The following is a 21516-nucleotide window of genomic DNA, read 5'->3' on the forward strand; positions in this document are numbered from 1 at the left end:
TACGAGCTATAGTTAACAAGTTTCTCACTACTCTGTTTTACCCTAGGTAAAGGTAAAGGGACCCCTGACCATTAGGTCCAGTCGCGGACGACTCTGGGGTTGCGGCACTCATCTCGCTTCATTGGCCAAGGGAGCCGGCGTACAGCTTCCGGGTCATATGGCCAGCATGACTAAGCCGCTTCTGGTGAACCAGAGCAGCGCACGGAAACGCCGTTAACTTTCCCACTTAACACAGTCTCTCAGATTTCTTAGGTTGCACCCTGTTTGCCACCCCAGCAGAGCTTAATCCATAGTCCTGCTGCATGCCAGCCACCTTGAGGAAAGCCTCTGAAGATCATCTTAACAAATAGGCAGATTCATGAAGATGACTTGGTGGATCTAGACACAGGTTAAAAACAGCTATAAATATGTCAGAAATGAAATCAACAAAAGAAAAGAAAAAGCCTATGTAAAAATCCATATAAATTCTTTTGCTCTCTGGCGCCATCTGGTGTTGGATGTTTATAATGCATTCAAATCGTATTGTGACAAATGTAGCTGAGTCTGACTGTGCTTCAGAAATCTAGAGACCAGGCCTAAATTTGTACTGTAAGCTTTTGTGGGCAAATGCCCACGTTGCCAAATGCAAGATAAAATGGACAGTGTCTTATGAAAATTTATGCTGCAATACATATAATTTATTAGCCTTGAAGGTGCTACAATGCTATTGTTCTGGCTGCAACATACTAACATGGCTTATGCTCTGGATCTGGTGCCAAAGAATCCAATTTCTTCGCATGACATATGGTTACTACAGAATCTCCTACCATAAAATGTAGTGATAGGCATCAAATTCATGCAGGATAAGGTTATAAATGTCTACTAACCATGATGGTTATGTACTGTCTCCAGTATCAGAGGTAATATGCCTCTGCAAACCAGTTTCTGGTGCTCCAGAATCACAGAGTCCTATCAGCCTCATGTCCTGTTTCCGGGCTTTCCTTTTCCCCCCAGTACTGCAATTTATTAATTTTTATTTTTTTACATTTTATTTTGACAAAGTAATAATCATAAATAAATAAGAATAAAAATGTGCACTCCACCCCCGAGACCATTCCATTGTAACCATTCCAAGCTCCCAAAATTTCAACACCTCTTGCGATGGTTTGATCCCTTTTTCATTTTAATAGTACAAATTATACAAACACCTTCCATATCTCCTCAAAACAATTTCTCCTGCATATTCCCCCTCTTACCTTAATGACACATGTTAATTTTTCATTAGTAGATATATCCCACGCCTCTTTGTAACATTTTTCCATTTTATACTCTGCTTGCCCCTTCCACTTCTTAGCTACTATTATAATTTGTGCAGCTGTCAATAAATTTGTGAGCGAGTTCATCATAGCCTGCAAACCTTCCACCACATTGTAAATTGTTAATAATGCTGCCCCTGGACTCTTGGTCAGCTTTAACCCAGTGGTTTCTGTTATCTCCTTGAACACCCTTTGCCCAAAGAATTGTACATATTTACACCTCCACCACATGTGAACATAATTCCCTGTTCCCTGGCATCCCCTGCGGGCTTTGAGAGCCAGGCTGGTGTAGTGGTTAAGAGCAGTGGACTCGTAATCTGGTGAACCGGGTTCGCTTCCCTGCTCCTCCGCATGCAGCTGCTGGGTGACCTTGGGCCAGTCACACTTCTCTGAAGTCTCTCAGCCCCACTCACCTCACAGAGTGTTTGTTGTGGGGGAGGAAGGGAAAGGAGAATGTTAGCTGCTTTGAGACTCCTTAGGGTAGTGATAAAGTGGGATATCAAATCCAAACTCCTCTTCTTCTTCTTCCATAGGAATCTGGTGGACCACTGTGAGAACAGGACATTGGGCAAGAGAAACCTTTGGTCTGATGTAGTAGGCCTCCTCTTTTATGTTCTCTTTGCCATTTCTGATGAGCAGAGCAGTCTCAGTCCATCAGAGACAAAGTTCTGGCTGTGCACTTGGGGGACCTACTTTAATACTGAGAGCTAGTGTGGTGTAGTGGTTAGAGAGATGGCCCAAAACATGAGAGACCCGGGTTCCAATTCCCACTCAGCCATGAAGCCTACTGGGTGACCAGGTTGTTGTGAGGATAAAATAAGTGTGGGGTGGAGAGAATTAGGTACACCACCATGAGTTCGTTGGTGGAATATAAATGAATGAATGAATAGCATTTTAACCTAACAATTTGCATCATCTAAAAAGGTTGTCTATAGCATTGTTTCTGCTGCATTGCCTGACTCAAATTAAACGATACGACTCTCCGTGTTTTAAATAAACATTCCACAAACAACTAAATACGTAACCAATAAGTTATAATATTTTTTATTCATGTTAGAATTTCTATCAGTGTTTGAACATTAAAGTTTAGAGAGTTTGTACAAATTTTCACTCATGATTTAAAATTGAGAACCATGCTAGATCGCAAAATGGCAACTAAAACAGTTCAGAATGACATGAATATCCACACTCTCTTTTAACACTGTTAACATTTTCTTTGTTTGCAAATGGGACTTGTAATTAAAAATGTGCATTGTATTTATGTCTCAGTAATGTTCCAAAACATAATGGTATCATCATTACATATAAACTCTTTAAAAATATAATTCTGTCAAAAGAATTGAGGGCTACTATATACACTACAAAAATAAATTTTCATATAAATAAATTATATGGCATACTTTTATCTTTGTAACTGAAACACAACCCATTTCTGCTCAAAACAAAGCAGGCAATGAGACCCAGTCTGAATATTTTTTTTTCCTTTTAACTCCTCACTCTAAAAAGCTACAAAATGAGTCCTTAATGTAAATGTTATATACTCTCTTCCTATTTAACATTAGTAAGCATTCTATACAAATAAAGATTCCATTAAAAAGTAGAAACATAGCTGTAATAGTGTTTCCAATAGAAATAAAATCCCTGCATTGTGTTTGTTATAAACTGGCATGACAAATACTGTAAGAAAACATTCTTATGATACAAAAATATAAATATCAACAAAAATTAAAGTTTTTTTATTTAAAAACAAAAACAAAAAACAGAACAGCCAGCCACTGAGATCTCTTTTTGCCAATGTGACAAGAAGACAGATGGTCTATACTATGCACCAAGGAGCAGGCAACCCACAAAAAAGAGGGGGGGGGGATCACACACACACACACACACACACAGGCTAAGGTGAAGGGGCTATTGAACATCAAAGCCTTTCCCACTTTCTGCTTCTCTTCCTGTTTCAATAATAATAATCATGGGGCTAGAGCGCAGAGTGAGGGGCCCCAAAGCATAATCTGTGGGGCACCACCATGACCTCTGCCGCTGCAGCTCTTGGCAGTGAAAGGTAGCTTGCAATTCGTGGTGTCCTGTTCTGTTGCAGAGCTTTTGTCCTTGTTTTATCGTCTGACATCGTGACACTTCTAGGGCCCAATTGGGGCCTTTTTGCCACAAGCATTTTTCACGTTGGACGGGACGCTGGAGCTGTAGATTGAGCTTTGGTGCCCTTCTAAACAGTAGCTTATGTACCACTGAAACAATGGGGTGCCTTCTCGCTCAAGTCTCTCTTTCCACCACTGGTCCTTCCAGTTCAAGCATGATTAAAACAGGGCTGTGCCTCTCCCAGGGTTAAGAACCTGGAGGTATTAAGAGACCAATTCAACTACTTCCTGAATGGAAGCTGTCTTTTATTTACCTGAAGTTTTCCGAAACTATGGGGACACACGGCACTATGGCAACTGTATTAGTTGTACTATGTTCAGAATGTAGCAACAACCGTCTCTTAAAAAATCATATCTATGCAATTAGCACACGCCAAGGCTTTCACCAGCCTTTAGCTTCAAGCAACACTTTATTATGCGTTCTTGTCATATGATTCACTGGGGATGAAAACCTTCATCACCGCCGAGAGACACAATTCTAACCATAGTACATATGAGCAAAGAGGTACAGGCAGATTAAGCAGTTTGCCTAAAATCAAATTTGGTACAACAGGAACTAGAACCCACAAATGCTAATCCCAGTCTGTCCACGCTTCTCCTCTATCTCTGTTCTTTGATGAATGTCAGTAGCAGTTGTTAAGCTCTTAGAATATTTTCATTAGTTTGTTTTTTAAAAAAAGTTAGGTGCAATTCTACATGTGCTTACATACATACCCAGAGTAGACCACTGAAATCAATGAACTCCGTCAGTCAAGACTAACTTGATTTCAGCTTGAATACCACTCATGGAAGTCCCACTAATTTCATTGGAACCTACTCACAAGTATACATGTGCAAGATTGGAGCCTTAGCCAAGGTCAAGGTCAAGGAACAGTAAGCACACGCTTCTGAGAAAATCTCTTGCACACGACCCATTGGATTAGCACAGCACAAGAACCATATACTTGAACACGCAAGAAGAATTTCAGTGGGGCATGCGATGGAAATTCCCGCTAGTCGGTGCTCCATAAAGTAACTACAGTATACAACTACACACACACACACACACACACACACACACCAAAGCCCCCCCCCCAGCTACACTTATCAAGGTTAAACACACTGCTCTTCATATCTGCTCGTTTTTTTTAAAAAAGGGAAAAAAACCAGAAAAAGAAAAAAATTATCACGCATAGCGTGTTTGAAAGTTAACAGAAACATATCACTACCACAGGGCTGTGATATGGAAATTTTTAAAAATACTTTAACACACGCACACACATATGTACTTTCACAAAACAAACAAACAAACAAACTCTAATACATTAGCAATATTTGCATAGAATTATACATGTAAATTATACAATATTTTAAGCAGCAGCAAACATATGCTGAAATTTACGACTAGATTAAGCTTAGTTGTGGCACAGAGATCAATGTACAAACAGAGCACAAACAAAACAGTCCCCACTCCGTTAAACAGGAGTCAAAATAACTCCAGATTATACTACTTTACACGGTTTCTCTTGTATATTACATATGTGTACATCTTTTAAATATTTATAGAAATATTTCACAAAATAATACAATAGGTTACAGTAATGGTGAACGGTTGCCCTGATGCAGCATTGCCCTTCTTCATAACTTCAGGCAGTTTCTCTTCAAGCAGTTCTGGAAAGAGGAGGTGGTCCCCCATCTTTGGCCTCTTCTTTGCTTCAGTTATTTCCCTGTACAAATAGAGACAAAAAAAGGAGCCCCACTGTTCACCTAAAGTTCAGCAAAGATAAATAAATCACCTCAGCCCCAAGCCATCTGACAAGTTCTGCAATTAAAAGCCATGAGGCCTATGTTCTTTTCCCAGCCATGACAGTGACTTCCTGTGGCCAAATGGTTTAAACAGGTCCTTTTTTTTTTTTAAGGGCCTTGTTAATTCTTAAGTTTTTCCATTTCTGGATGTCTAGCTTGCCCAGGTTCACAATCACAACGGGCAGATGTGAGCCTCAGCTTTTGTCAAGTTAGCACCAGCATCTGAACTAAATGAACATCATTTCATATCTGGATTTTGAGTTTTCCTGAGTTCACTACCCTTAGAATCTTACAGAAGAAAGGAAATCACAGGCAATTCAGTCTGTGTACTTATTCTAAGGCAGGTTACACTAAACTATGCATAGCCTAGCTTTTCATAGATGTCCCTAACAAAAGCAATAATAAAGGCAAAAGTGAAGTCTCTCAAGTTTAGTTTTTCCACCATTAAAATCTCTAATAGTGAAAACTTTTCTTCCATCTACTTTCCTGTTCTATATATCTGCTGCTTCTCTGTCCTTCCTAGGTTGTGTTTGCACATAAACATAAACGAGAAAGCATGGTCAGCTGAAAATGGAAGTGGAAACACAAAGTTTACTACCTTTCTGGGACTGTAGCACTTCAGGGGTTGGATAGCATGATTGACATTAAAGACTCCTTGTCTACTGAAAGCTACCACATTCGATGGAATATCCTGACCATTAGGTCCAGTTGTGACCGACTCTGGGGTTGCAGTGTTCATCTCGCTTTACTGGCTGAGGGAGCCGGCATACAGCTTCTGGGTCATGTGGCCAGCATGACTAAGCCGCTTCCGGCGAACCAGAGCAGCGCAAGGAAATGCCGTTTACCTTCCCGCCGGAGCGGTACCTGTTTATCTACTTGCACTTTGACGTGCTTTCGAACTGCTAGGTTGGCAGGAGCAGGGACCGAGCAACGGGAGCTCACCCCGTCACGGGGATTCGAACCACCGACCTTCTGATCGGCAAGTCCTAGGCTCTGTGATTTAACCCACAGCGCCACCCGCATCCCTTAACCAATAAGTGTACAATCATGCAATTCCTCATGCAAGTGTATGATATAACCCTAAAAATTATTATGTGTCTGATTTCTTATCACCACACAACCTTCCACAAATTGCACAATCATTTTCTCCACATGGAAGAGTTCTCCTGGGATTCTAGATCTTGCAGCTAGAAATGGCGGAGGCAGAAACCCTTACCTTAATCCGAGCTGCTGCCACGAGTTCTCTCTTCACATTCAACATCTTGCACTTCTATTACTTCTACTTTAGAGTTCCTCCTCTCACACCGGACATTGAAAGGCACGTGAGGGTCCTCAAATTGTCCATGGTCGCTTTCGTGGTATCCCTCGTAGGATGGAAAGCCTCCTCCGCGAGTATTGTGGCCGTGCATTGGAGGGTGCACAGCGACAGTAACTGATGCTGAGGCAGTCACAGTAGTGATAGGCTGGCCGTACGCAGGCACCGACGTGCCCGTGGCAGTGAAGGCTGCGTTTCTGTTGTTCTGAGAACGAGCTCTCTGGCTGGAGCAGTCCCTGTTACTAGGGCAGGAGTGCCCATCAGTAGACGTTTCAAAAGCATCCCTGCGCGGCCGGTAAGGGGGTGGCCGGAGTCCTTCCCTTGGTTCTCTTTTGGGCTGCTTATTTTGATGCCAGGTTTGCTGGGATCCAGACTCTTGGTAAGCCTGTGATCTTGGGCTTGGCTGATAATACCTTGTATCCGGCTGAACCACCTGGGAAGGAAATGGGGGACGGAAATCTTTAATAAGGCTATGGCAACAAATGATGGTAGCTCCTGAAAGATGGTAGCTCCTGAAAGAACATGGTGGCTAAGCTGCTTGAAGGGGCAAAAGACTGATCCCCTGATTGGTTAAGCAATTTATGTGAATTCACAGAGTAGGCTAAAATGACAGCAGCCATTAGATCTCAGTCGAATCAAAAACTTAAGAAGGAAAAGAACTCTTTAGAAGAATATATGACAAAACATTGTTCCAAAACAAATTTATTGATATGCCTGGACTGAGTTTGCAAAGGAGCGAAAAAAATTATTGTTCTGGGGGCAAAGTAACTAATACATATTACACAATGACAAGTTCAAAATATATTAAAGGATGTGGTGTTGTGGTGGAGGGAAGTCACAAAATGAGATAGACACAGAATGGAAAACAGGAATTTTATCAATGCAATAATTTACACTGTTTCTTCTGTATACCTTAGAGCACATATTCCATGTTATAACAATTGAATGAAATAAAGATATTGTAGAGTTGGAAATAATAATAAAAAAGACTGGTGGTTTATGTGCCATTCTTTGCTCTGATAAGATTTGTTTTCTTTTTTTCAAGCCAACCTATTTTTATATTATTAATTTCACCTAGGATACTTAGTGGGTGTGAGAGAACCTGCCAGATTACAAAATTGCCCTTCTGTCAAAAGAGGCAATATTACCAGAGCTGTATCAAACGCGTCCCCATATCCCAAAAATCTGCAAATAGGGGGGAAATGTGATACAAAGAACTATGCCTACATTTCCTTTTTTAGTACTGAATTGGCACCAACACTTCCCATTCTTTCCTGAAATGCTTTTGAGGTTCACATCAAGTAGAGCCAAAAATTAAGGGATAATTTTCAGAAAGGCAGCGTTTATGTTCTCCTTGAAATCATGTGCCCAGATATGCAACAGTGTAGATAAACTTTAGTGTGAACTGTGGCTACTGTAAAAAGCGCACCTTTGATAACAGGAATGTTTGTGACTATCCCTGTGCAAGTGGTGATTTGCTTTTTAAATGTTCCTTAAGTATGCAACTCCAAAGAGAAACTGGGCACTGGTGTGTGTGTGTGTGTGTGTGTGTGTGTGTGTGCATGTAGGAAAATGAATCTTCCCTAAATTATGGTCATATGTTTGGGAGATCAGCCTGGATATCTTACTGTCACAGGCTTGAAGTTTCAGACTAAGACATGCACCAGTCTGAGAAATGTGGATCTACATCTATGTTGCAGCACCTATCAAACTAGTTAAGGAATGGAATGTTAGATTTATACATGAAAGCTGGAAAAGAGAAACAGAGATTTGGGTTACTTACAGTGGATCTGGCAAATACTGGATTTTCAGTTGCTTCAACAATTACTTGGCGGACCGGGGCACCAGATCTTTGAGTGGACTCATACTGATGGAGCTCCTCGCTGATTCCAGATACCGTGGTCTGAGAACTGTACTCAGAATCGGAAGAATCTGACCCGTTCTGTGCATGACCAGGTGGTATGGTGAACCTCACAATGCTTGGGGGAGGCTCAGAAGATGGCGTAGGTAACCTGCTCCTTCCATCGACTGGGGAAACCTAGGAATGACAGTTTAAAATCTCTTAGTGGTCTGTAGAAGCATCTGGAGAAAATAACTTTGGTGAAATAAGCTCGCATCACTTCGGAGATGAACTACAGTAAAACTGCTTCCATTTTTGAAATGTTTCTAATACCAAAGCATGAACTAAATGTCTGCATTTAATACCTTTTATCAAACTGTGTCTTAAACTGATTTTTTATTCTAATCTACATTACCAATCTATTTCCAAGTCTAGTACATAGCCTCTTAACTTTTTAAGCCCTAAATGGCCTGGGGCCAGAATACCCTAGGGGAGAGGTGTCCAACCAGTAGATCATGATCTACTGGTAGATCCCTGGCTGATCCTGGTAGATCGCGGGATTCTTATTGTGTACAAAAAGCTATGGGAGGAAAGCTAAAAAACTCTGTGCAATCCTTCCCCCCCAAAGCTTAACAACTCTGGGCAATCCACCCACCTGACACACCTCCCTCCCTCCAATGACAATGGGTAGATCACTGCCAGTTTTTTTATACTGGGAGTAGATCACAGTCTCTTGGGAGTTGGAAATTCCTGCCCTAAGGATTCCCTCCTTCCACGCGTAACTATCAATGCACTATTCAGCATAGGAGACTTGCTCAGGGTCCCTCTGCCATCTGAGGTTTGGTGGATGGGCACACAAAATAGGAGATTTTAAATTGTGCCATAAAAGGTAAAGGTAAAGGAACCCCTGACCATTAGGTCCAGTCGCAGAAGACTCTGGGGTTGCGGCGCTCATTTCGCTTTATTGGCCGAGGGAGCTGGCGTACAACTTCCGGGTCATGACTAAGCTGCTTCTTGTGAACCAGAGCCGATCGGAAGGTCGGCGGTTTGAATCCCCGTGACGGGGTGAGCTCCCATTGCTCGGTCCCTGCTCCTGCCAGCCTAGCAGTTCGAAAGCACGTCAAAGTGCAAGTAGATAAATAGGTACCGCTCCGCCGGGAAGGTAAACGGCGTTTCTGTGCACTGCTCTGGTTCGCCAGAAGCAGCTTAGTCGTGCTGGCCACATGACCCGGAAGCTCTACGCCGGCTCCCTCGGCCAATAAAGTGAGATGAGCGCCGCAACCCCAGAGTCGGCCACAACTGGACCTAATGGTCAGGGTCCCTTTACCTTTACTTATACCACTTTTAACAATTGTGGCTTCTTCCAAATAACCCTAGGAACTGTAAATGTTAAGGCTGAGAGTTGTTGTTAGGAGATCCCAACTCCCCTCACAGAGTAGGGAATTTCCAGAATACCCTGTGAAGGACTGGTTGTTAAATCACTCTAGGAATCACAGTTCTCTGAGCGAAATGGTAAAGAAGGCTGATTGCTGAACAACTGATGCTTTTGAATTATGCTGCTGGAGGAGACTCTTGAGAGTCCCATGGACTGAAAGAAGATCAAACCGATCCATTCTGAAGGAAATCAACCCTGAGTGCTCACTGGAAGTACAGATCCTGAAGCTGAGGCTCCAGTACTTTGGCCACCTCATGAGAAGAGAAGACTCCCTGGAAAAGACCCTGATGTTGGGAAATATTGAGGGCAGAAGGAGAAAGGGATGACAGAGGACGAGATGGTTGGACAGTGTTCTCAAAGCTACTATCATGAGTTTGACCAAACTGTGGGAGGTAGTGGAAGACAGGAATGCCTGGAGTGCTCCACGGGGTGGAAGAATAGGACACGACTAAACAACAACAACTAGGGAAATTAAGGTCTCCTTACAACTCTCAGCACCCTTTACAAACTGCAGATCCTAGACTTCTTTGGAAGAAGCCATGACTTTTTAAGTGGTGTAAGAGTACTTTAAATGTATGATACAGGTGTTTTCTTATAATGCATGAACACAGAATTCCCCTGCCCATAAAGGAGAAATGGGAAGCACCTGCCTACAAGGAGTTCCACAAGAGTGACCAGATTGTGGCACCCAATAATAGATGCAAATTAAATTTGGTGGTATCTCACTTCCCATACTTGTAGTTTATGGTTTCTGAGCTTTAGTAGGTACTGTTTCTTGGTGTGACACTGCGAGAAATAAGTACATGAATAGATTTGGATATCAGGAAGAATGTTGTCTTCTTCGCCTGATGGCAAATGTCATGCTCTTGAGGTCAGCAACTATGCTAGACTGCTTTTTAGCACAAAACAGTTAAAGGAGTTAGATTTGCACAAGCACATCAGATTTCAGATACTCCAATGTATGTGCAATGAAAAATTCTGTTTTTTGCACCAAATTGCCAAATAACAGTGCAACCTACTTAGAAGTAGGACAAGTGTAAAGTACGTGACATAATAATTAGTAGCAGTGAAAAGAACAACCACAATTTGCAAGTAATACAATACTGACCTCAGGATATGGTCCGAAAAGGGAAAGTAGAATGGGGAGTAGCACCAGTCCATTCAAAGCACCCAAGATTGTTAAAATTGCCAAAACAGCAAAGAAATACCTGGAATATTTCAACATACTATGTGTTAAAAAGCTGAAAATATGATTTAGAACTGTAAATGAAAATATAAAACATATTTTACTAAACAAACACACCAACACTCAACATTGTTTTTTCTTTAATGTACAAAGTCAGTATGCAGGGTTTTCAAACGCCCCCCCCCCTTCTTTTTACCTTTTGGATTAGAGAGGCTACATTCCACAACCCAAAGTGTTAGTTCAAAAAGGGAAGAAAGAAAGAAAGAAAAAACGCTTGTTAATTTATCGAAATCTTGCAGCATGTAATGTTATTTATGAATGTGTTACACAAACACAAAAATATGGAATGCGAACTGAATGACTGAACAGATTGAAAGCACAAATACAATGAAAAGGGGCCCCCATTAGCAAAAAAGAAAAAAAGGGGGGGTAAGCAGCAGAAGCAAACAAATGAAGTGAAGGGTGTAGAATTTAAACAATTTAGCCTAGAAGGAAAAAGAAGCCTACTTCTCCCAGCAGCTAATCCACTGTGAAATGCTTCTGCGTCTAACAGCAGAATCTCTAATTAAATCTCTAGTGTATCAGGTAAGGCTTTCCCTTGCCATTCATTAATCACAACTTTCCGCCTTGAATTCTGTGAGTTCCAGTTTTACCAAATAGCTCAAATTGCAACCTTTTTAGACACAGGAACCAGCTTTCTGCAAAGAAAATGCAGGGCATTCTATGGCGAGCCCGAGCATTGTACTGAGAAAGAGCACTCTACAATAGCAGAGCTGCATTGCAGGCTAATCTTTTGTTGAACAATTTAGCATCTCTGAATGCTCTTGTTTTGTGTCAGCCAATTCAAACATAAAGGCTGAAGTACTATGGAAGAAGAGGAGAGAGCACGAGTGGTTGTCCTTTCCCACCATTGAGGGCTAAGGTCTGGTATCCTTCATGAATACTGTGGTAAACCTGCCAGCAAGAGGAAAGCCTTACTAGTTGGGTATCCAGCATTTGGGGGGTGGAGGGGGGACGACAGAGGCTAAGCTCAAAGATGCATTTTAAAGCTAATGGATTTCGAGGCTTTGGGTCTTGGGCAACAGTTTGAAGAAAGAGGCAGAAGGGGGCAACCCATTTGCCAATGTCTCTGGTTTAAACAGATCAAATCTTATTAATGTGCAAAGCTACAACTGTCATGCTATTACAGCAGGATTACATATAGGAATTTCTACCCTGCATTAGCACCAAAAAACCCCCAAATCATGGAGGATCAATGGCCACTAGCCACAATTGCTAAGTTCTAGCTCCACTGTCAAGGTAAAGGTAAAGATACCCCTGACCATTAGGTCCAGTCGTGGATGACTCTGGGGTTGTGGCGCTCATCTCGCTTGATTGGCTGAGGGAGCCGGCGTACAGCTTCCGGGTCATGTGGCCACCATGACTAAGCGTCGCAGATCTGACCACTTTGAGTATACAAAAGCTCTACCCGGATGAGCTATTGGGCTAAAAACCTACTCCTTGCCGTTATAGTCTGGCGCCTTCCCCATGCCACGAAACAAGGCCCAAGAGTTGCTCATTGACTTGAGAGCCATCTTTTAAAAACAACAACAGGGAAGCTAAACCCTGGTTGTGTTAGACGACGAGAAGGCCAAATGCATAAAGACAAAGCTAAAAGCGTTAAAATACCCATTTATTTCATTTTATAAAATTTATACGCTGCTTAATTGTTTAAAAAAACAAACATCTCAAAGTTTAATTCTAATTGGGAAATTGTGTTACAATCCAGACCATAGCTGCAATCCACCCAAACACTGGTAACATCCATTTGTTTAGAGCAGAGTGTGAGCAAAAGTCCCACAGAGATGAATGGGGGACAGTCAGTAGCAGTGCCTGACGGATTGCAAACTTTCTCCAGCTGTTCTTTATCGTGCATATACACACTCAGTCACCAAGAGAGAGCAGTAGCACAGTAGGCTGGCTTCAAAAGGATTTGTGGAAGGAATCCTTCCATTTGGATCCAGCAGAGGGTCATTCTCCCCTTTTGCTAGTTACCCCTTCTCTGTGAAGCCCACGTCTCCACCTTTCATGCTGTTCCACAGAGTCCCCCAACCCTGCACAGAGTAGATTTTCAAAGGGTGCAGGTGGCTGTGGGGTGGGGAGTTAAGACCCAAGAGCACTTCGTTCCATGAGCCAAACTCTGCTCACTGATCTGTAGAGTCATCATTTCTCAAAGTGGGGCTGGGGATGGACCACCAGGAGGCATGGTGCAGGTACTAAGTAGGTGAGGGAAATCGTGGGCTGGGGGAGGTTGCAGTGGCACCAAGGTGTATACCAGATTATAGGTTGAGGCAGATTAGAAAGAGGTTATGATTTCATAAAGTCATGAGAAACTACAATAATATATGTTTCCGCACTGCAGTTCCCCCCTTTATTACAACTTTACACACCTTTTTTGGTATTTATATTAATTATTCTTCATCATCAATCTAGCTGCTGTCTGCCTTAATTGCAGCGCCTACTAACTTGCTCTTTTGATTTGTTTTATTTGCCGTGCAATTCTGCAAAATAGACAACATTTTTTGCCTTTCTGCTCAGTGACTTTGCACAGACTGTTTGGAGCAAAACAGGATCCATTTCACCACCCCTCTCAAATTCCCTCCCAAAGAAAAAAAAAACTTGCTCTATGCTTTTATCTGCTGTATTCACATTCTTAATTAAAGCCACAAGAAAACAGGCTCCCTTTAGCTTCAGACAGAAAGGCCTTCAGGCTTCACTGTGTATTTTATGTTACATTCCGTGATGTTATAGGTGCCTGCCTGCTCACATTCTACCCTGAACTTTTTATTTTGGTCAGCCAAACTGTTCTATAATCTTCAGTGGCGGGGGTGAGTTTCAGTTTCAGGATGTTTATAGTTTTTCAGGCTTCTCCACTCAAAGTACTCTGCATGTAAATAGTTTGGGAGAGTGCTTAGGTCAAAGGTCACCTCCAGCTAACCACTCTTTGGGAATAACTTAATGTTGCTGTTGAACAAACTATAGGCTGTATAAGGCCTTTTCTGAGCGGGAAGCTTTTAAAATTATTTTTAACAAAATCCAGTACTTGCAATAGAAACAGCTACTAAAATGAAACTAGCGGAGTAATAAAGCAGAGTAAAAACGAAACCATGGCATAAGCAAGCACATCATGCACAGCACTGCAGCAGCAGGTAAATGGAGAAGCATGGCAGAATTCCCATGAAAGGAACCTCACTTACGTGACCAGGAAAGGGCCACAGCTTGGGGGCAGAGCATGTGCTCTGCACATAAAAGGATCCAAGTTCGCCAGCACATCTCCAGACAGTGCTGGGAAAATCCCTTACCTGAAACCTTGGACAGCTGCTGCCAGTCAGTGTAGGCAACTCTGAGCTAGAGGAAATTTGCACTTGCAGCTTCCTGAACTCACCGGGGTGTTCCAGCACAGCTCAACATCATAGTCTAATCCCAATGAAATGGCGATTCTCTTAACCAAATTTTGGATTATCCGGTAACCATTATAGGTGCCCTTGCCCAGTCAGATAAATGAGGCTCTGCTACATTCATTTACTTTTAATTAAGCAAAGGGAGAGGCAGGATGCACACACGTTTTACCTGACAATAAAGTCAAACTCGGATCCTGCAAGCATTAGCACACCGAGCAGCGTAGACACAGCTCCATCCAACACAGGTGCAAACATGTGCTCTAAGGCAAGGACAGCCCTGCGGTTCTTGTCTCCTATGGCAGTCAGAAAGGCCTGGGAAAGAATGAAGTTCATTCCATCAGAATAGTGTGAGCAGCTTATGAGGATTCTTAAGGGGGAGGGAGTCCCCAGAGGAGAGGAAAGATGCTACAACCTCAACTGGCAATTGACAGTTCTTCTTACTATACATATACAGTGGTGCCTCGCAAGACGAAATTAATTCGTTCTGCGAGTTTTTTCGTCTTGCGAATTTTTCGTCTTGCGAAGCACGGTTTCCCATAGGAATGCATTGAAAATCAATTAATGCGTCCCTATGGTCAAAAAAAGTCCAAACAAAGCCAAATTTGGTACAAAAAGAGTTTATTAAGTGCTCTTTAAAGTCACACACACTGTAAAGAGCATTTCAAAAATTGAAGGAACAATAATTTAAGTTTCTAAACATGACAGAAAAGCATTTAAAAATCACCAAAGTGTACTGTACATACATTTTCTAAGAGCTATGAGTTGCTCCTCGAAGTCAAGTCGCAACTGCACCTCTTCAAGCAATGCACCCTGGATATTAACGGTTTTAAGAAAAAGGAAACAAACTTGCAAGACGTTTTCGTCCTGCGAAGCAAGCCCATAGGGAAATTCGTCTTGCGAAGCAACTCAAAAAACGAAAAACTCTTTCATCTTGCGAGTTTTTCGTCTTGCGAGGCATTCGTCTTGCGAGGTACCACTGTATGAATAACCGGCTAACGAGGCTTAAGGCAGACATTTATTTTGTAATCAATCAGAAGGCTTAATCTGTAAAGTGAGAGGTGTTAAAATTCAACCGTCGCTGGGAGGTTAAGCCCCGTGACTGCAGCAGAGTCAGCCCAAGATATCTCGCTGCCTGAAGCAGCAGCAAAAAATGTGGTCCTCCTCACCACCCCTCCGGGACAAAGTGTGCAGTACCTAAGCTAGTCAAGTTGTTTTGGCTGCTGAGACAGAAAGTGCCACAAGTGCCTCTCTTCTGCTCTAGAGTAAAAACAAAGCAATAATAAATAACCAACAACTTCTTACTTTGTGCTGGTGGTTTGGAAGTTGCTAAGGCAGGGGTGCTTACAACACCTCTAAGGTAATATGAAAAGTCCCAAGCCATGGATGGAGAGACTGCGCTGCTGCCCCTTCTGCAAATTAAAACAGGCCCAGTCTCTGGGTGGGGTCACCCTGGCATGGGGAGCAGCTTGGGGAGATGTTACCCTCGCATAGGGATGAGGACACGGATCTCACTGGCAGGCCAGATCATTATTTCCTGTACTCTTCAAAGCCAAAGCCTGACAGGTGAGTGGGGCCATCTACATGGTCATTCACCTGGTGTCACAATGTTGTCAGGTGACTTTTCTTGCCCGCGCGGTTCTTGCAGAGTGCTTTGCGGGTACCACCACTCTGCGTCACTACAGACATCCAAGTCTTCAGTGACAACGTGAAATACTGAAATACCCCCAAACTATGCACCGGTTTCTTCAAGGAGAGTGCAACTCCATCACGCACTGGCCATTCACCTAAGTCCTGGACCCAGGCACTACCAAACCACAGCATCTCCATCTTGTCAAGATTCAGGTTCAATTCATTTACCCGTGTACAATTCATTATGGAAGCCAGGTGCCAGTCGTCTGCATGGACTTATCTAACTCTGGTGACAAGGGCAAGAAGCTGGGTGTATTAATGCTTTGTAATCTTTGTGCGATTTGTGTTTTAAGTTATTACAGTATTTCAAATACTCAGAAAGAAGGAAGTGTACAATCACCCTATTAGAGCATTGCTTCAGAATGTGAATGGATTGAATGCTCCATTCTTCCACATCAAAGAATTCCTTGAAAACTAGGAATACAGTCATACCTCAGGATGAATACACTTCAGCTTAAATATTTTTGGGTTGCGCTCGGCGGCGGCCCGGAAGTAACGGAGTGGGTTACTTCCGGGTTTCGCCGCTTGCGCATGCGCAGATGCTCAAAATGACGTCACACACATGTGCGGAAGCGGCGGAACGCGATCTGCACACGAGCAGTCACGTCTTACATTCGCTTCAGGATGCGAACGGGGCTCCGGAACGGATCCCATTCGCATCCAGAGGTACCACTGTGTTCCAATCTCCATTTGGAGGAGCTAGCTGTTCACATGCAAGGTATTTTTTAGCATGAAGGGGAGCATTTTTTTTCAAAAAAAAAAGGGGGTTATCAAAGAACAAAATGAGATATTCAGCTTCCACTTACCAAGGCAATGTGAACAGTGAACTCCACTCCGATTCCAACAGAAGCAATCAGGATGACCACAGGCACGGCACTCAGTTTTATCCCAATAAGACCCATCATGCCAAAGAGTTCCACCGTCATCAGAGCCAGCACCACCACCTAAAGAGATCCAAATGGCAATTAGCAACTTTCCCTCTTATATATAGAACAGCCTTCGCCAACCTGGTGGCTTCCAGATGTTTTGGACCACAAGCACAGCCAGCTGGCAGGGGATGATGGGAGTTGTAGTCCAAAACATCTGGAGAATGGAAAGGGAGAATGGAAAGGTGAGCCGCTGGTATTTCTTATTCTTAATTACTGAAATAAATGTCTAGGCTCTTCAGAAACCACGAGTTAATAGTTTTCTTTGAAGCCAGGCAGAAATCGAAGTATACAGGTTTGCTTCACTTATTGTTTGGCACTACAGCCTGAAATCATTTGGGCCATTCTCCGCTTCTTTCCTGTATTCCACCTCCTCTTACGTAGTCCCAGTATAGTGATTAACGCAAGGAAAGATATAGCATGTGGGCTCCCCTCACCCACCCACCCAGACAACCTTTTGACCAAATTACAGAGTAAGTGAAGATGACTTGGGAGTAGTTAATGCATGGAAAACAGTGAATGCCATAATCAGCTGATGGGTGTCGGGTTACAAAGGGCCTCTTAGCTTTGAAGAACTTGGGGGGATTGGCATGGACAAAGCAAACAGTTAAAGTTAAGGGGAGGCTTTTTTATTTTTCTTCTTTCATCTACCTCGTAAACAAAATTAGAGGCAGGGGGTAGAGAACACGAAATAGGCATCGAAAGAGAAGAAGGAGAAAGCCTGAAGACTCCGTTAAAAAGGTAAAGTCCCTTTCTGAAAGCAAACTCCACCCCCCTATAGGCACGGCAATAAATTATTTTATAAGCTAATGACTCGTGAATGATAACATGCACAGCCTATGACTTTTGAAAGCTACTCCAGACTAAACATTTGCCTTTTAACATACCTGCTGTACACACATCTATAGGACAAAACCTGGTAATTGCTTTCTACCTCTGCCCTTTTATAAGCTACGGGGAAGTTTGTAAAGTTTAGACAGCATAACATCAACATTCCATTTGAAAAAGAATGCCCGTGCGCTGAAAGATCACCAGCGCTTTCCAGAACATATAAAAAACTAGTTTATACAATTTACATTCATCAGACTATTTTTCCTACACCCTGCCTTGCACTCTTCTTCCCCCATGAAACCCAACTTTGGGGAGCCAGACAATTTTTCACACTGGTCCTCTCTTGAGGAAGTTGCACAGGACTCCTCAGATCAAGCTATCAGAAGAGCAACTGATGCACTCAGATGCTGGGCTCTGAAATCCTGTGCGGCTCTTTGTGTTAAGGCCGTGAACACTTCCAGAGCTCAACAAAGAAACCGGCTCCAGAGAAATGTCAGGAAGGACTTCACTCTGGGGAGCATCTCGGGTCCCTTGCCTTGGGCCCCTGAAAACCTTGGGACTCGCAAAAATAGCAAGCGTAAGAGCGAACTGTTATTTTTCAGCTATTCATTGGAAGTCCACGAGATTCATTTCCAAAACAAAAAGTAACAGGTTCGTGTCCAGAACATAATAATGAATTGCTTATGAGTGGCTCCAAATGAAAGAAAAATACCGTATTTTTCGCTCTATAAGACGCACCAGACCACAAGACGCACCTAGTTTTTGGAGGAGGGAAACAAGAAAAAAAAATATTCTGAATCTCAGAAGCCAGAACAGCAAGAGGGATCGCTGCGCAGTGAAAGCAGCAATCCCTCTTGCTGTTCTGGCTTCTGGGATAGCTGCGCAGCCTGCATTCACTCCATAAAACGCACACACATTTCCCCTTACTTTTTAGGAGGGAAAAAGTGAGTCTTATAGAGCAAAAAATACGGTAAATCTTGACACAAAAATCTCTTAGCTCTCTAGAATAATAAGACGCTTTTTTAAAAAAATCATTTAATAATTTCTCTTTCTTTTACCTCTAGGTATCAGAATGAGGGCAAAAGTTTAGACACTTTTATTTTTATTTTAAACTTAAGCAAATAGAGGAGGCCAAAGGATGAAGGTTATTAAGGCTTATACCTTTTCCATGAACCCTACCCCCTCAAGTTGAATAAATATATCATGAATGATGCAATATGCATACCCCATCAGTAGCCAGACATAAACAAAACCTTCCTGACTGTAGCAAGAGCTATGCTGAAAGGAATTTTACTTCAGCAAACACTTACAATGATCCCAGCCGTCCAAGGGTTCAGAAGGAAGAGGGCACAGACCAGGAACGTACACGCCAGAACCACGCTGATGGACAGAAGGAGCCAATGACGGAGACCAATATATTGTTCCCAGAAGAGAAACGGGTATCCATTGGGGTAACTGGGAACCCCGAGGCTGGTGTAGTTATTGCAGATTGCTCTCACTTTCTCAATAGCTTCCACAAAGTCAGAAGTGTCGCGCAGTCCATTGAGGTAGAAAGGAAACTGAACATATTCAATAGGCTCAGCTTCTGGGACTGGGAAGGGGGAAAAAACACACTGCTTAAACAAACGTATGCTGGAAAACAGTGTATCAGAATACAAACAGACAAATGAAGCAGTTTGGCTTTCTGGTGCCAGAATATCAACATGGATTAATTTGCATTAAATGGTACATTCAGATATACCAACGAAATGCAGCAGAAGCAGTGCATTTCATTATGAAGAGGTGTAGATTTCATACAGGCAAGCCTTTCCACTATCATGCTATACATTTGGGAGTTATAAAGACACCCCAATGAACATTGTAATATTATAGAAGCATCCCTAAAACCAACACCTTTTGTGGCAAGAATTCCGTTTCCACATTTCTTTTTTAACTCATTGGATTTTCTGCAGAGAAGTTAAATCCTGATTAAAAGTGCTGCAAGAAACAAACACGGCTCCCCTCCAGAAGTTCTTATAATGTTCAATAATGGTAGTGTGAAAATATAGCAAGTGGTGAAAGGAGAACTCTGGAGGTTCCGGGACAAGAAAGACCATTGAGGCCACGGATGTTGCACAAAATTTGCAAGCATGAGCAGCACTGAGTTTACAATAAGCAGCCGTTTAGAAGCACTTTATCCAGCATTCACTAAAAATCAACATATCAGAAGTCTAGTTTACAGCTGGAATAAAGTCTTCCTTTGGAATTTGCTGTACAGTCTCATGGCTAGTCCACAAAATCTTATGCCACACAATAAATCACAGGGTGATATCCAACGTTAGTCATACAAAGGGTAGGTCCTCTGAAATCACTGCGTGTACACTGAATTATTGATTGACTGATTGATTGATTGATTGATTGCTTTTCTATCCCAGCTTTTTCTCCATAGAGCTCAAGGTGTCTTACATGGTTCTTCCCCTCCACTTTTAATCCCCACAACAACCTTGTGAGGTAGGTTAGGCTGGGTGTGATTGACTGGCCGAGACCACTCAGTAAGCTTCATGTTCAAGTGGGGATTCAAACTCTGGTCTCCCAGGTCCCAGTCCAACACTAACCCAGGCATAGACAAACTTGGCCCGCCATGTTTTGGGACTACAACCCCCATGATCCCTAGCTAACAGGACCAGTGGTCAGGGATGATGGGAGTTGTAGTCCCAAAACATCTGGAGGGCCGAGTTTGCCTATGCCTGCTCTAACCACTACACCACACTGACTTATCTTTGACTTAGTTGGATATCACTGTAGTTTTTAATATCCCACAAGTCTCTTTGTTATCTTTCATTTATTTTTATTTTGCCTCAGTGCCTACTGTTAAAATGGGATAATCATAGAAATACAGCATACACCATCATTAATGATATCAGTTAACAAAAAATGCCAAGGAATCAAGCCTTAACAACCTGCGTTAAGAGTATTTTAGCTTGCAAGGTGTGATACCACCCGCTGCCATACAAAATGGGCTTTAAAATAGCCAGTCCGTTGTGCTGACTACACTAGTGATTGTTGATAGCCGTCTACATAAGCCTGAACAGTAGCAAACAAAGACTTAACATTTGAAGATTTAGAATGGATTTAACATTTGACTGGAGAGAATTGCAAAACCTCATGTATTTTTGCACTACCCTGCTGGAAGGGCAATACTTCTGAAATCATTGCATAGCTGACAGCATGGAATCCCAACAGCATAAAAAGGAAGCAGTGAATCAGGGCCAGCACTTGCAATCAGTTAAATACTTTGAAAGCTTAAAGCTGGCCAGTACATTTCTTACATTTTCCCTGGTTATTAAAAACGAGCTTCAGAGCATGCTACAGTCAATCAAAGAAAGATTAAATACTTCAAATGACTACTTCAGGAAGTAGATCATTTTTATCCTTCAGTGACTCAACACACCCAAATTTTCCATGCTCTCTTTTTTAAAAAGCAATGCTAAGTCCCCCATGCCACCCACTCCTCCCTCGAAAAAGCCATCACACAACTAGCATTAAGTTCTTGCTGCTGCTGTGTGTTCCAGACACTGCAGGGTCATTCCGTTGACTTACTAAACATGATTTGCCCTATTATAATCTCAACTATAAATTTTC

The 21516-nt window shown here is 42.4% G+C and overlaps 1 protein-coding gene across 3 annotated transcripts in view; it reads right to left on the reverse strand.

Annotated features, from left to right (window-relative positions):
* Positions 1-2312: 2312 nt before the first annotated feature.
* The window catches only part of PTCH1 (patched 1), a 112134-nt gene continuing 92930 nt past the window's right edge, over positions 2313-21516 (reverse strand). For all 3 annotated transcript variants that reach the window (XM_083403317.1, XM_083403316.1, XM_083403318.1), the window contains 7 exons: positions 19206-19486; positions 16945-17082; positions 14619-14761; positions 10932-11031; positions 8332-8586; positions 6450-6981; positions 2313-5154 (listed from right to left, as the gene is read on the reverse strand). In XM_083403317.1, coding sequence (XP_083259443.1) covers positions 6451-6981; positions 8332-8586; positions 10932-11031; positions 14619-14761; positions 16945-17082; positions 19206-19486 — 1448 coding nt within the window. In that variant the 3' untranslated portion in view covers positions 2313-5154; position 6450. The remainder of the gene's footprint in view (positions 5155-6449; positions 6982-8331; positions 8587-10931; positions 11032-14618; positions 14762-16944; positions 17083-19205; positions 19487-21516) is intronic.

Source organism: Podarcis tiliguerta (genome assembly GCF_965153285.1).
Source record: "Podarcis tiliguerta genome assembly, chromosome: 11".
NCBI classification, from domain to species: domain Eukaryota; kingdom Metazoa; phylum Chordata; class Lepidosauria; order Squamata; family Lacertidae; genus Podarcis; species Podarcis tiliguerta.